Source organism: Hypomesus nipponensis, chromosome 12, assembly GCF_054491055.1.
Source record: "Hypomesus nipponensis isolate SF chromosome 12, ASM5449105v1, whole genome shotgun sequence".
Classification (NCBI taxonomy): Eukaryota; Metazoa; Chordata; class Actinopteri; order Osmeriformes; family Osmeridae; genus Hypomesus; species Hypomesus nipponensis.
In genome coordinates, this window is record NC_140372.1 from 7229472 (window position 1) to 7243181 (window position 13710).

The 13710-nt window shown below is 47.9% G+C and overlaps 1 protein-coding gene across 3 annotated transcripts; it reads right to left on the bottom strand.

Annotated features, from left to right (window-relative positions):
• Positions 1-522: 522 nt before the first annotated feature.
• On the bottom strand, positions 523-13449 carry mbd5 (methyl-CpG binding domain protein 5). 3 transcript variants are annotated; one of them, XM_084668192.1, is made up of 11 exons: positions 13384-13449; positions 10840-11442; positions 10617-10719; positions 10080-10251; positions 7674-9920; positions 5934-6190; positions 4613-5794; positions 4334-4407; positions 3734-3802; positions 3526-3601; positions 523-3023 (listed from the first exon to the last, which is right to left on the bottom strand). In XM_084668192.1, exons 2-11 carry the CDS (start codon positions 10950-10952, stop codon positions 2952-2954), a joined length of 4365 nt encoding a protein of 1454 aa, XP_084524318.1. In that variant the 5' UTR covers positions 10953-11442; positions 13384-13449; the 3' UTR covers positions 523-2951. The 3 variants fall into 3 exon arrangements, with proteins under 3 accessions (XP_084524318.1, XP_084524320.1, XP_084524319.1); XM_084668194.1 differs by lacking the exon at positions 3734-3802; XM_084668193.1 differs by lacking the exon at positions 3734-3802 and having other exon boundaries at positions 10074-10251.
• Between the last annotated feature and the right edge of the window lie 261 nt (positions 13450-13710).

A 13710-nucleotide genomic window follows, 5' to 3' on the forward strand; every position in this document is an offset into this window, starting at 1 on the left:
ATTGAAATACAACTTTGTAAAAAAAATAATTACCAACAGAGCATTGTCTTATTATGTGCAAACTGTTTAATAATGTACCCAAGTCTATGTTTATTGCTACCCATTTAATCAGGCCAGTGCTAGCTGGTACTAATTTGTGTATTTTATGCTGCAATAGAGCCATCTGCTGTCTCATTATCCACCCCAGTTCATGGTGTGCCTGCTTGTATGTGCTGTCCCAACAGCCTTGAGGAGCAAGAGTTCTTCCAGTCTGTCCATTTATAGAATACAACATAACAAAAATAAATAGGATAAATATGTAGCCTACACATGAACCCATATGTTTATAGCTCAGCACAAATTCTAATGCTGATTTTGAAGGACTACTGGGAAAATGTGTCAAAACATAGCATACGTGTGAGACTTGTTTCTTGTGATGTTTGACATCCCCACTAGAGGTAAGCATTGAATTAATAAAGGAAAAACACAAATCAGCAGAGAAAAAGTTCTAAGCTGTCAAAAAAAAGCCAATTTGACATCAAGTTTTCAAGTAAGAGTGACCAGTTTTTAATATCTTAAACATCTGTGCAACATTGTTCAAATGTTACATCACTGCATGACCTGTAATGTTCACAATATTTACAAAAACATCTGGTTACACAAATCATAAAAATCCAAACAATTAGAAATGATGGACACCAATAAACTATTACTAACACACACCAACGCAACAAGTGAGATCAAGTGCACATCATACTTCACAAAGTCTATTTTTGTAAAGTATATATTAGTGAGAAAATATATACTTAATTACAAGTTGAAAACAACCCTGACAACAAAATGTTTGTAAAAGTTCAAAGAGCAAGCAAAGGTAATGGAACACAAGGTAAAACAATAACCTCACTGGCATATCCAAAAGAAAACTAACTGCACATACTCACACACACACACGCACAATCTCAGTGAAAATAAAATGAAGACTACATTTGATCTTTTGAAGAAAAAAAAAAAAAAAAGAAAAAATTGTTGCTGACCTGCGTGGTCAAGAATACTTTCAACTAAGAAAAACGAACAAAACAATCAGTTTAACAAACAGGACGTTACTGGGTCTTGGTGTCTTTACAAGGTCAGAATGGACTTTACCAAAAGAGCACGTGTTCTCTAGACTGCAGACATCCCCTATCATCTTGAAAACAAAAAAAGTGGGAAATGCTTCTTACTTGAAGTTACAGTAGTTTGATAAAACAATGTAAGAAAGGGTATTCTGCACCAAAACAGCTGTGAACGAGCCCATCATTGGATGGAAACCCTCTGAAATGCGTAAACCCTTGTCTACTTTGTATTGCACTTGACAAGTGTGTAGTGAATGAAATACTCTGTAACTATAGAAAAACTAATATTACAGTAGCTGGACTGATTGCACAATCGTGTACAACCTCTATTTCACTGCAGTTTTGTGATAACCTCATGTCGTTTTAGTATCTTTGCTCCCACTGAACACTAACAGAACACTGAAAGCCAAGGTCTCTAGGGGCAGGTAAGAATTTCTTCATGATTCACAATCTTTAATTTCAACAAACGTCTTAACTATCCTAACTAACTGTCTGAAATAGTGTTATAATATTGTCATAATTAACCATACAGTTTTTGAAGCTGACATCTGTCTGCATTCTTGGACCGTCATGGACTGGACTTGCTTGTCCAGGCAAGATATCAATACTCTATTTAAATACTACAATTCCTGCAAGGACCCAATAAGCTATCACTTCTGGACATTTTAGCAATCTTCTGTTGCAACAATAAGCAAGCAGATCTGTAAAAACAAGGTAATGTGTTAAAAAAGCAGACTTTTAAATAACGGAATAGTGATGTTAACTGCTAACAGAACATTGTACAAAGATTATTCCTGTGTAAAAAACGCAGACACACATAAGGCTGGAGCTTTTAACTCTTGGTAGTATTATTGCCATCTAGCATATTGTAAAGCTTAGAAATAAATATGAAATACTGTACATGAATAAGTTATAACATTAAACAAACAAAAATAAAAACATTTAAGGCCTCCAATTGAGAAACTCTTTCACCATTTCTGAAAACATAGGCAGTTAGTGTTTTTTTTCTTCACAATCTAGGCTTAGGTCGCATACTATATTGTACAGTACTCTTCAGGATGGTTACTCTATCTTCAGGAGAACTGGCAAGACAATAATAATAACAATAATTGAAAATCATAAGAAGGATGACCACAAAATCATATTGCAACAGCTGAATGGTCTTCTACTCCAATGTAGCCTGCAGTTGGGTGAGTTGAGTTAGAAGCACAGACACGCGTTCGCCTGGTAAAGTTCATTCTGTTTGAACATAAACGAACGCTTACTTGTGTTGAGTGGCTGTCATTTTCAAGGGGTAACATCATGCCAGTTCACCTGCTGTTTGATACAAAAACAGCAGGTATAATCATAATTGTATAAAAGCTTTACCCTATGCATACAGTCTCAGTGACTGTGTACCGAATAAAAACCAAGACATTGGTACACCTCTGCTTTGTTTTGTACAATAAAAGATAAAATTTGCATTAAGTACGCTTGTACATGACATTATTGTACAATATTTACAAACTTTCTTAGGATCATGAAATTTCCGTATTATCTATATACATATTGAAAATGTATCAGAAATATTTGGACTGTCTATTTTCTTAAATGTAAGATTTTTTTGTCATTTTGTTTAATATCTTATTCTAACAAAAAATAGTTATTCAGCGAGCTGTAGACAAAATGCAACCGTTGCTTACAGTTTCAAAACTGTATTTGTGATTGGCTTTTCCAGCACCTTCAAAGTCAGTCAGGGAATAAATGGAACAAGAATGTACCACTATCCATATTGTAGCACCTGGTAGGGTTCAAACGGCACAAGGCTTGGTGAACGTTGTTCCAAGGCTGAGTATAGTTCTTAGAACCACGCATTCAATGTTATCTGGAGATCTTTCTTCTCTTGGGCTTGGGCATCCTCACCTGCTTATCTCTTGAAGGTAACTGATGAACCTGTTAACAGAGGATTGCTACCATTAGGTCATATTCCATAACGTGTACCACACATTTCCTTTAGCATGCATTTAATGTAGTGTTGACCAGTTGTAAACCAGTTTTTCCTTTTGTTGCTAAATGTAAATGCGAATAGTAACAGTAAATGCTATCGTGCTAATGCTATCTCATGAAGAAGGGGACCGGAGCCAGGCGTCCCTGTCAGATGTGGACTGATCAGAGATGTGCACCGGCAGGGCAAAGGTTGAGGGGTGCTGCGGTGTCGTGTTTATGTAACCCTCTGACTAGCATCTTCCTACTGACACAAAGACAGGCCCTCTGGCTGTCTCTGCTTAGCTTAGCTGGTGGGGAAGTGCACACACAGAAAATATATCTAGAGAGAGATAGATAGATAGAGAGAGGGAGCAGAGCAGGAGGGGGACGGAGGATAAAAGGGTTGGGAAAAGGAGAGTAAAGGAAGAGAGAGAGCACAAGAGAGGTGGGGTGAGAGAAACATTCTCACCGTGCCCGACATCTTGTCCAGCTCACTCATGGCCTCGTGTATAGCAGCTTCTAAGTGATTATTCAACTTCCCAGCTCTGGTGGAAATAAAGGAAGCAATGTTACAACAAACAACAACACGCAGCTCATTGGACACTTTTCAACACTCTATTCTAGTGCGAAAATTCTGTCTGGAAGAATTCTATAGGCTTAGAAGACTATCACTTAACAAATCCACAACTTCCTCCATGTAGACGAGAGGAGAGGAGATGGAGAGTTCTAGGAGGAAGTGAGGGTTCCTAAGGTGAGGGAAAGAGGATGAACAAGCGCTGGTTTTTAATCTCCAGCAGTGACTATGGTTAACTTTTTTGAGCTGGGGGTGGGGGGGCTAATGGTGGGCTTGGTAGGAGAGCTGCTGCGTAGTCACACACAGCACAGGCAAGCTTGCGGCCAGTGCTATTCACCTCACCCTAGCCACCAGACTGGAGCTGGTCTGGATGGGGACTATTGAGGGGATTACATTTTTTACATTTTTTTTACCACAGCATACACACAAGAGTATCCTGTTTCTGTAGGCTGATGCCTTTCTTTATAAGAGCTGGATGTCAGTCCAGGAGAAGAAAACACCAAGGATTTGACAGGGGTCAGATGGCTGAGTGGTTAGGGAGTTGGGCTATGAATTAGAAGGTTGTTGGTTCAATTCCCAGCCATGACATTGTGTCCTTGGGCAAGGCAAGAGAATGTCCCTGGACTTACTGTAAGTCGCTCTGGATAAGAGCGTCTGCTAAATGACTAAATGTAAATGTAGTATTCGTTTGATGGCAGCTCACTTTCTGTTCCGTTTCGTGGCTCTTTCAAGTGCCTCCAGGTCATGAGTTAGTGTCTTCAGTTTCTCAGGCTCCACCTGGGCGAAACAAGCAAGAGCACAGCGTCAGTCTCAACATCATCACACCGTTCTAGTGTTTTTTCTGCCTTCACTAGCCAGACGCAAAAAGGAAATCATCTAATATCAGTCCCTGTTGAGTGCAACCGAATCAAATACAACATTTCAAACCGCACCGCATTTTCACAGACAAAGCAGTGATTCTCCCCCCTAGATTCCAGCTCACCTTGCCCTGGTCTCGGAGCTGCAAGCTGGTGTTGTGCACCTGTTCCTCGCCGGCCAGCTTGCCGGGCCAGGAGGGGAAGCCGCCCCACACCAGGTCCCTCATGTTGAAGCTCCTGGGCCGGTACTGGAGCAGCTCGGACGAGGGCGAGTCCGGGTGGCGCAGGTCCTCCTCGCTGCTCAGGCTCTTGGTGTCGGAGGGGCTGGGCGCGCAGCCGTTGAAGTGGCCGTTGTAGTGGCCGTACTCCTTGGCCAGGGGGCCCTCCAGGCTGGTGGAGGAGCTGGGAGACTGGTCGTCCCCCGTCAGCTCCTGCCTGTGGGGTCCCAGGCTGTCTCCGTAGCTTCTCACGGAGAACTGGGCGCCGCCGTTCGCGTGGGCGCAGCGCTCCACCATCTGCTCCAGGCGCTCCTTGTAGTTAATGGTGGGCGTCCGGCTGCAGGCGTTGAAGCGGAAGCCGTCTTCCAGGAGGGGGGGGGCGTGGTCTTGCGAGCCCTCAGCCGGACACGGGGGAGCGGGGGCCAGGCTGCCCGGCCGCTCCACGCAGGGGCTGCTCCTCACCTGGGTGGAGCACTCCAGGAACTCCTCCCCCCCCCAGGAGGCGCCGTGGCCGTCCAGGCCCGAGTGAGCCTCGCCCTCCCACTGTCCTCTGGGGGTGCCGCAGCCCGGGGACCGGAAGTAGCCGTGGGCGTCTGGCCCTTCGCCGGTGCTCTTGCCCTGCTCGGGGTTGTTCTGGGGCAGGCTCGGCCTGGCCTGCCTGGGTCTGTGCTGCTGGCTCAGGGCTGCCTCGGCCTCCTGGTGGCCCCTGTGGCTGTGGACGGCCGCACAGGGGAGGCTGACCGGATCCCCTATGGAGGCAGTGAAGGCACTCATGGCACTGAGGGCGGGCACGGGGCTGGTGTTTGTGGCGCCGCTCACCGTGGTGGTGATCACCACGTGCATGCCCTTGCTGGCGGCGTCCACCACCGCTCTGTAGATGGCGTCAACCGATTCGCCGCCGCCGCCTGCCGGTAGCCTATCAGAGGCCGGCCCCCCCTTGGGCAGCCCTTCGCCTGGGCCTGGCCGCTCCCCCCGCACCTCACCAAACTGCGGGTGGGAGAGCATGCCCTGCGGCTCGGTAAGGGACGCCATCCCTGCCTGGGAGTTCATTTGAGTTTGGGGGACAGGGACATTGTCAGGTAAACACACCTGAAACAAACAGATTGAGCATGGAGTCTGTTGGGTCAAATCGAACAGCTCAATTGCACTTGTTGAGTCAAATGAAACAAGCCAATTCGAGCTCATCGTGGTCAAGTTAAACAGCAAAATCGATAGCTGTGGTACAGACCTGGTAGTTCTGGTAGAGACAAGCCATGGAGTTGGAGGAGGAGCTGCAGTCTGGGTAGAGGACTTCAGAGTAGGCCTGGGAGCCCTGGAACCTGGGCAGGCCCTGCAGGCTCTGGTGGTGGAGGGACTGGTGCTGGGCCTGGCCGTGGTGCTGGTACACCTGGCCACCCCCACCCCCACCACCCCCACCACCGTGGTGGAGCTGCAGGCTGCCCAGCTGGGGGCTGCGCATACCGCAGTTAAGGGACGTCGGGTCACCTGTTTGGGAGCGAAAGGGAACATGTCATCAAACACAATGTTTGAATGGTAATATACTACCTGTTTTATGGTGACATAAGACGTTGTCTGAATATAAATTTTTTTGGACCATTTTTGTCTACACTGTGGCAAATGTGTGGAGAATGGCAGAAGAGAGAGAAACGAGAGAGATGGAGAGAGGGGAAACGTGTGTGTGTGTGTGTGGTGTGTGTATTTGTGTGTGTGTGTGTGTGTGTGGGACATGTGGCTGGCCACACTAGCTGGGAGGTGACTGGGGCAGCTGGTGCAGTGCTGCAGAGTTAGAGAACTAGCTGGGCAGCTGCGTGCTAAGCTCTCTCTCCTCCTCTTCATCTCTTCCTCTCTCACTCACTCATTCACTCGTTTCCTGTACGGCCAGCAGCCGGGGATCAGCCACTGCGACCACCCGCTATGATATAGCGATGGCGGTTGCCGAGGAAGTTACTATGGTAACCGCGTGATGATTGGTGGCGCTGTCTGAGGCTTTCGGGCAGCAGCCTGGAAGCAGGGGGTTTGAGGGACATGATTTAACAGGCCAGGGGAGGAGGTCAGAGCAGGGGCCTGATGCTGGACTGGCTGGCTGGTGGTGTGATGCAGGGGACAGAGGGAGGGAGGGGCTGTGGGCATGAGCTAAGGGGAAACATGTGACCAAGCTGGGCAGATAATAGTCCATTTTCAGAGCGATATAGCCATGGTTTAGCTACACCTTGCTGTTTGTGAAAGTTCACCTTTTGAGACGGTGGATCTATCCAAGCATTGGCATGAGGACATGGAACCATGTCTCCACCAAAGACATGAAGCCTGGACCAACGATGCACAGTGAAGACTGAACTTAGCAGCACCTCTGTAGGAATAGCTTACCGCATATTTTCAATGGCGTTTAGTCTACAAAACTGAGATGTACAGACTACACGAGCCAAATACAGTCACATTCAACACTGCTGGCAGAAAGAGGGAGAGAAAAAAAACTGGTCTATTCAGTTATGTCAAACCACAGACACGTAGGGCCTAAAACCCTTCAAAGGCTGCTTTCCCGGCTCCATTCACGACCCACCGTTACTATAGCTACCAACTAGCTCAGAAAAGCTTTTTAGTATATCTAGGCTGTGTTTTTTTTCCCCCCTTTCCTTTCTTAACGAGGGAGGCAGATCCTATTTTCGTGTTGATCTGAAACTGAGCTGGTGCATTAACAAAACGAAGACAGCACTGGCTAACCGTCGTTGTGTTCTTAAGCCTGGTCTCAAAATGGAAACGGGCAGCATCTCCTCCTCCACGCAAAGCATTGGGAAACCTTCAGAAAAATGATATTCTGCACAAGCACTGACAACCAACTACCCCACAGAAGACTTAGCCCCAATCCAGTGTGAAACTATTGGATTCACCCACATAAATGGGTTGAATCTGACACTGAAAGAGCTTGTGAGGCTACTGTGAAGAACATAACACCTTTCTCAGTGGCCCTTACCTGGATTAGAGAGAGGCTGGCCACAGCTCCTATCGTTGCTGTTGACAGCCATACCCGGCTGGTTGCTATGACCCAGGGTGCTGTGGAGGAGGTTCTGCTGCTGGGGGTGATGGCTTGGGTGGGACAAGGGTGGTGGGTTGATGTTGGGCTGCCCCAGAGACAAGCTGTCAGGCCCTCCAGGCCCACCAGGCCCCAGAGGGCCACAGTTCCCTAGCGATGCAGCCTGCATCTGGCTCATCATCCCTGGGAACTGGCTGTGGCCTCCTGGGTCCATGGTCTGGCAGTGCAATCCATCCCCCTGGCTGAGGAGTCTCTGCTGGGAGAGGAAACCTTGCTGCGAAACTGCTGGAGCCATGTGCCCATCGCTGTAGTGCATCTGACCTGGGCCGGCCGGCCCTGGCCGGTGGTTCCCAGCCATGTGGGAACTCTGGCAGCTCATAGACTGGAGCAGCTGGGCCATGGAAGTGTTGGGCGGTAGCCCCCCGAGCCGGGCCGCCTTCCTCAGCTGTTCTGCCGGGCCGTTGGGCATGGGCCCTCCCATGGCAGGCTTGTTGAGCATGTTATAGACCATGCCGTCGTGGTTAGGGGTACTGTTGGCCTGCTTGCGCTTGCGGAGAGGGTCTCTCTGCTGGGCCATGAGCTTGTCCCGGAGAGCGGCCCTTCCGCTCTGGCCCTCAGACATGGTCAGCAGCATAGTGGAGTTGGGGGGTAGCATGGGGTTTAAAGTGCTGTGCCCCTCCGCGCTCCTGATGGCGCCCAAAGGGCCCGGATGACCACTGCTGCTGTTACCGCCCGTGTTCCCACCCCCACTCCCCACGCCGTCTGCGCCCCCCAGGACAGCACCTCCACCACTGTTGCCACTCAGTTTGTTTTGATTTGCTAGCTGTGCTTTGGCTGCTGCTGACAGTAAGCTGCTCGCTGGGAAGGAGGCAGCATTCTGCTGATTCAGTATCTGGTTGAGAGGCATCCCCAGCAGGCCTGGGTGGCCCTTCTGGGGGGCACTGGTGCCCGAGGTGGGGGGGTACATGGGGTTGTGCTGGGTGCTGATGGTGTTACTCATCCCAGACAGAAGCTGGCTGGGAATATCTTTGTACTGGTGGAGGGCGTCGGGCTTGGCTGAGGGGCTGGAGGGCATGGCAGGACGGGGGGAGCCCATGGCAGACCTGGGGGAGCGAGGAAGAACCTTCATGCCACCGCCTGGAGCTTGGGGCCCCGAGGGCATGACGAAGTTGCCGTGGTCGGAGGAAGTGGAGGAGGACCGCGAGCGGTGGGGTGAAGCCTCCATCCTGCCCACAGCCGGCCCTGCCATGTGCACTGGGGAGGTGACAGGGGAGGGGGACATGGAGGCGGTGGTCTGGTGAGTCCTTTGAGAGTGGCCCATCGGCCCAGGCTTGACTGTGGGTAAAGGTAGGTTGCTGGGCAAAGGGACAATGGCAGGGGGGATGTTTACATTCATCATTGGTACCTGAGAGTGGACACTAGGTTGGAAGTTGGAGGTGTTGGAGTTTGTGGAGCTCTGACCAATGGACTTACTGGGGATGGGGTCCAAGATGCCTAAAGGGTCTTTTTCAGAGGTCATCTGCTTTTTCTGGAGGGCGCAGGAAGGAGGTATCGCTGGCGGGGGCCCAGGGTGAGGGGCTGGCTGTGTTTTGTGGTGAAACGGCATACGTGGCATATCCAGACTTGGAGGGAAGTTCCCTCGGGGCTTGTTCATGACTGGGCTTTTGGCGGTGGCAGTGGGAGAGAGGGGCGTGCTAGTCCTCCCTGCCATAGCGCAGGATGGCTGGGCTGCAGGAGAGCCGTGAAGCAGCATGGTAGGTGGGGAGAGGCGAGTCCTGCTACTGCCGTGGATGGAGCCGGGGCCTCCAGGGAAGCCACAGGGGTTGTTCCGAGGATACCCATCTGGGCTGCCCATAGAGTCTGTCCTGGGAGAGAGAGAGCCTTCCCCAAACAGCTGAGAGCTGGAGGAGGGTGGACTCAGCATGGCCCCGTAGCCCGCGCGGTACGGAGACTTGGGGCCCAGCTCGCTGTTCCCAAGCCTTTGCTGCCTGGGGTATCCAGGGTAGAGATCCTGATGCTGCTGGGAGCCGCTCATCTCTTGTGGATAGTGCCTTTGCTGGCCCGCCACCATCATCATTTTGAAAGGGTTCTTGCAATCAGGAACCCCAGAGTTGGGCAGCGCCTCGTGGGGCCTGTTCCTTATTGCTCGCTGTGTTGTGGAATGTGTGGAGGCCACCGCTGATGAATCTGTAAAGCAGATAAGAAAACTGTGTTTAAAACTGGGAATATAAATATGATGGTTCTTCGATTTCTTACAATAACATTGCCAGCATATTTGTAATGGGGGGGGGGGCATCAAATAGCCGTCCCGATTAAAAAGGTGGATAATGTGCTACATACTTGTACCTCCCCCAGGGGTGGTCAGGGTCAGAGACGGGTGTGTCTCCATACTCTTGTGTAGCGTTGCTACAGCCAGAAGCTTTCTCTTGTGAATGCAGAGCTTGGTGACATCTTCATCTGCCCTCACATCCTCCGCTGTCCTCTGTTTGACCGCAGCTCCTGGATCGAAGTTAAACACCTGAGGATGGAGAGAGAGAGAGAGAAACAAACTTAAACAGTCCCATTTATGCATTTGCATTTGAACATTGACACTTTGACTTCAACCTTGAATAATCATGAAGTAAACTTTCTACCTCCTCCTTAGAAGAGAAATAAACTGGCTGCATCTGGATACCACATAAACAGCCTTCCACCCAAAGTAACTTTCCACCAACTAAGAGCACAACAAGGCCTTCCCCCCAAACCCATGTGCATCCGGTCACCAGCTTACCGATAATGAAGCCCCCTCACTGTGCTCTGAAGTCACCCTTAATCTTTGGCTGCACTTGGACTCCATTCAAGCTACAACTAACAGAAAACACCAGCTGGTGAAAGAAGCCTTACCCTTGGAAGGATAAGTGGGCACTCCAGGCCACACTTACAGGTCCCATCTGTGAGCAGGTAGTTTTTGACCTGCTCTTGGCTCGACAGCACAGATCCACTAGGGCTGCAAGTTACAGGGGAACGAGATGAAATCAAATGACTGCCTCAAGGCGGACCACAAAAGACATCAGGTTATGGCGTTCACCTACTTATTTCACCGTAATAAGGTGGTTGAGGGTCTTACCTTATGTAGTGGACCCCACTGGGATCCACCTTGCGCTGCCAGCCAATGGGAACCTGGACAGGAGCAGTCTGCCCTTCCAACCCCCCTTCCTCACGATCCTTTCCTCCATTCATTGCTCTGGTTTTGCACACAACACCTCAGAGGATATTACACGTCAGCCATTGTCTTCACAACACATGTCATCGTTGTCTTCCAATGGGGGAGGCCTGTGTTCTGCAACTTCCCTTGCACAGTTGGATGCTTGGCGGTACGGGCTGGATCAGGGGTGAGGCAAGCTCCCTGCTAGTTCTACCCTTTAAGGTCCTTCATGGCCACCCTACTAAATGGCAATAAGAGTTCCATAACTCTATCTTCCATTCAGGGCCATAGACACCAAATCCGATTCAGGAAGACCACGCAGCAACATAGGTGAGAGATGGAGTGAATCATGGGGAAAAAACACTGTGACGGCCCATAACTGGCCAGACACATGTCCATCGGTTTCAGAGATTCAGATTCTCTCTCCTTGTTCAAACATCAATTTGACGACAACAGTAGTTTTCCTTTAGTGACTCCACACCCCACCAGAGATGACATCTTAGTGTTGTGGTATTCCCATGGTTCCTGAGTAGAAGTAAAAAAGCATTTTTGAAAAATAAGACAGAAAGGATTGAAGTGAGATGTGATGATCACCATTAAGCGGTTTTAGCTACAGTTTACAATACATTAAAGGTTGCATTCAATTGAATCAATGCTCTACTTAGCTACAAACAATAGACCAGGGTTCTTGTTTTTGAAGCCATGCAGCTGCCATAGGCTGGCCTTGAATGTGAGAGGGCTGCAGTGTCATGCCCTGGCTAATCCCTGCCCCAGTGCTGACTCATAACTCTGGCTCTAGAGTCTAGATCGAGATCCAGGAGATCTCAATCACACAAGATGTATCTGGAGTCCAGGTATTATGACCATTCAGTCACACGCTAAATGCTGACTGCAGCCTTCCACTACATTTACGCTGTATGAGAATTATACTCAATTGCGTGCTGTGACAGAAACAAACTGAAGGGCTTTACTCATTAAGTACCATTTTAACAAATACAGTAGTGACCACAAACATAGGAACTCAGTGGACACAGTCATAAGATACAGAACATTTAGCTTCTTAACTTCATTTAGAATGACACCGAACATGTGTGGAGTCATTGCACAATAATAGGGGGTTCAGGATAGTTTTCCAACAGAAAACATGGTTGTAGTTTATATATATATATATTTGTATGTATATATATATATATATATATATATATATATATTTTTTTTTATGCTGCAATGGGACAATTGAGTACGGCAGTCTGACATACGAGTGCGTTTGAGTGCGTTGCCAACTCAAAGCACCACTAAGGGTCTTAACAATGCCTGGCCCTATATAACAGTTCTATACATTTAGACCTAGAACAGTTGACAACACAATTGTGAATGCACTCTCCGTGTTGTGTCCAATACAGAAGAGGCAGGCTTCACTTCTGTGATGAGAATATTCGTGTCTTGGTATCGAACCAAATGTACATTACTGGTCATTTGCAATTTTTCAGGGGGAAAATACTGTGACTTTCTCAAACCCACCTAACTGACAAAGTGAAAATATACAGATAAACGCCATATAATATAGCTTTATTTCAAGTTGCATTTCAATTTCAGCTACCACGCAGCTTTCTTATTTTGCAGACTTGGAATAAGATATCCAGCTGGCTAGCAAGCTAAAAAGTTAACTAACAATATAGCCAACTGTCTAGATTGCACGCTAACGAACCAAAACAATGTAGCTAGAGCTATTATTAGCTAGCTCGCTACCACAGTTGACGTTTGCTAACTTGCCGAGGCCACAAGCTAACGCGACTGAAATTTCAGATAGCACGGTTCCAAGATAATTAGCGACTAGCCTAACAAGCGGGCCTTTTTGGCTTCGTAATCGTGAAGGGTTTCTGTCCGAGTGCCTGACTATACTGCCATATCGCATTGCTCTATATCTTAGGCTAGCTAGTAGGAAAAGAATTACAGTCAACTACAGCAGCCTAGCTTTGTAGCAAAATAGCAAGTGCACTTACGTTAGCAGAGTAACTAGCTAACTAACTAGCCAACAAAAACCCTACTGTTGTTGGCAGGCACATACTTTCAACTTAATTCCACGGTAGAAACACTACGATTACATCCAGACATTATAGGTCGAACAATATTTTCGTGTGAGTAAGTGTTGTGTTGCTTGAGTATGTTCTTACAAATTATCCCTATCTAAGTCCGATCCAAAGAACTAGGCTAGCAGAGGATCTACAGTAGCTGGCTAGCCAGCAATCGTGTTGAGCTAGCTAGCTGCGTTGCAAAGCAAAGGGCTAAAGAACCTAAGGCTTGTGCTAGCTAATCTATTCCAAAGTAAAGTATAAACATTAATTTCACAATTCTTCCAATATCAAACGAATTTGTTAATTGATGTACGTGCTAATAGAGTGGGTTTCAACAAGATGTGGTGAGCTTCTGTCTCTTTAAAAATAAAAATAAAAAGCCCAACGTTACCTATCGACAACTGTCTGTGGTTCTCCTAGGTTTGGGATGTGAAGATGGAGTGGCACAACGCGCTTGCGCTGCAGAGCAGTGGAAGATAAACCAAGAACATGTAGCAAAATCAAGATCTGCGCGAAGTGTCTACTTTACTCAAAGACAGTACACAAGTCGAAAATATTTGTTAATAGTAAATAAATTACTAAATTAACAATTTGATGTGAACGAATAAGAATGTGTGGTGACTAATATGTTTTTCACGACCACCACCACAGTTCAACTGTATCACGTACACACACAGAGGACGTAACCTCTCACTTATGGAACTGACAACTCCTCTTT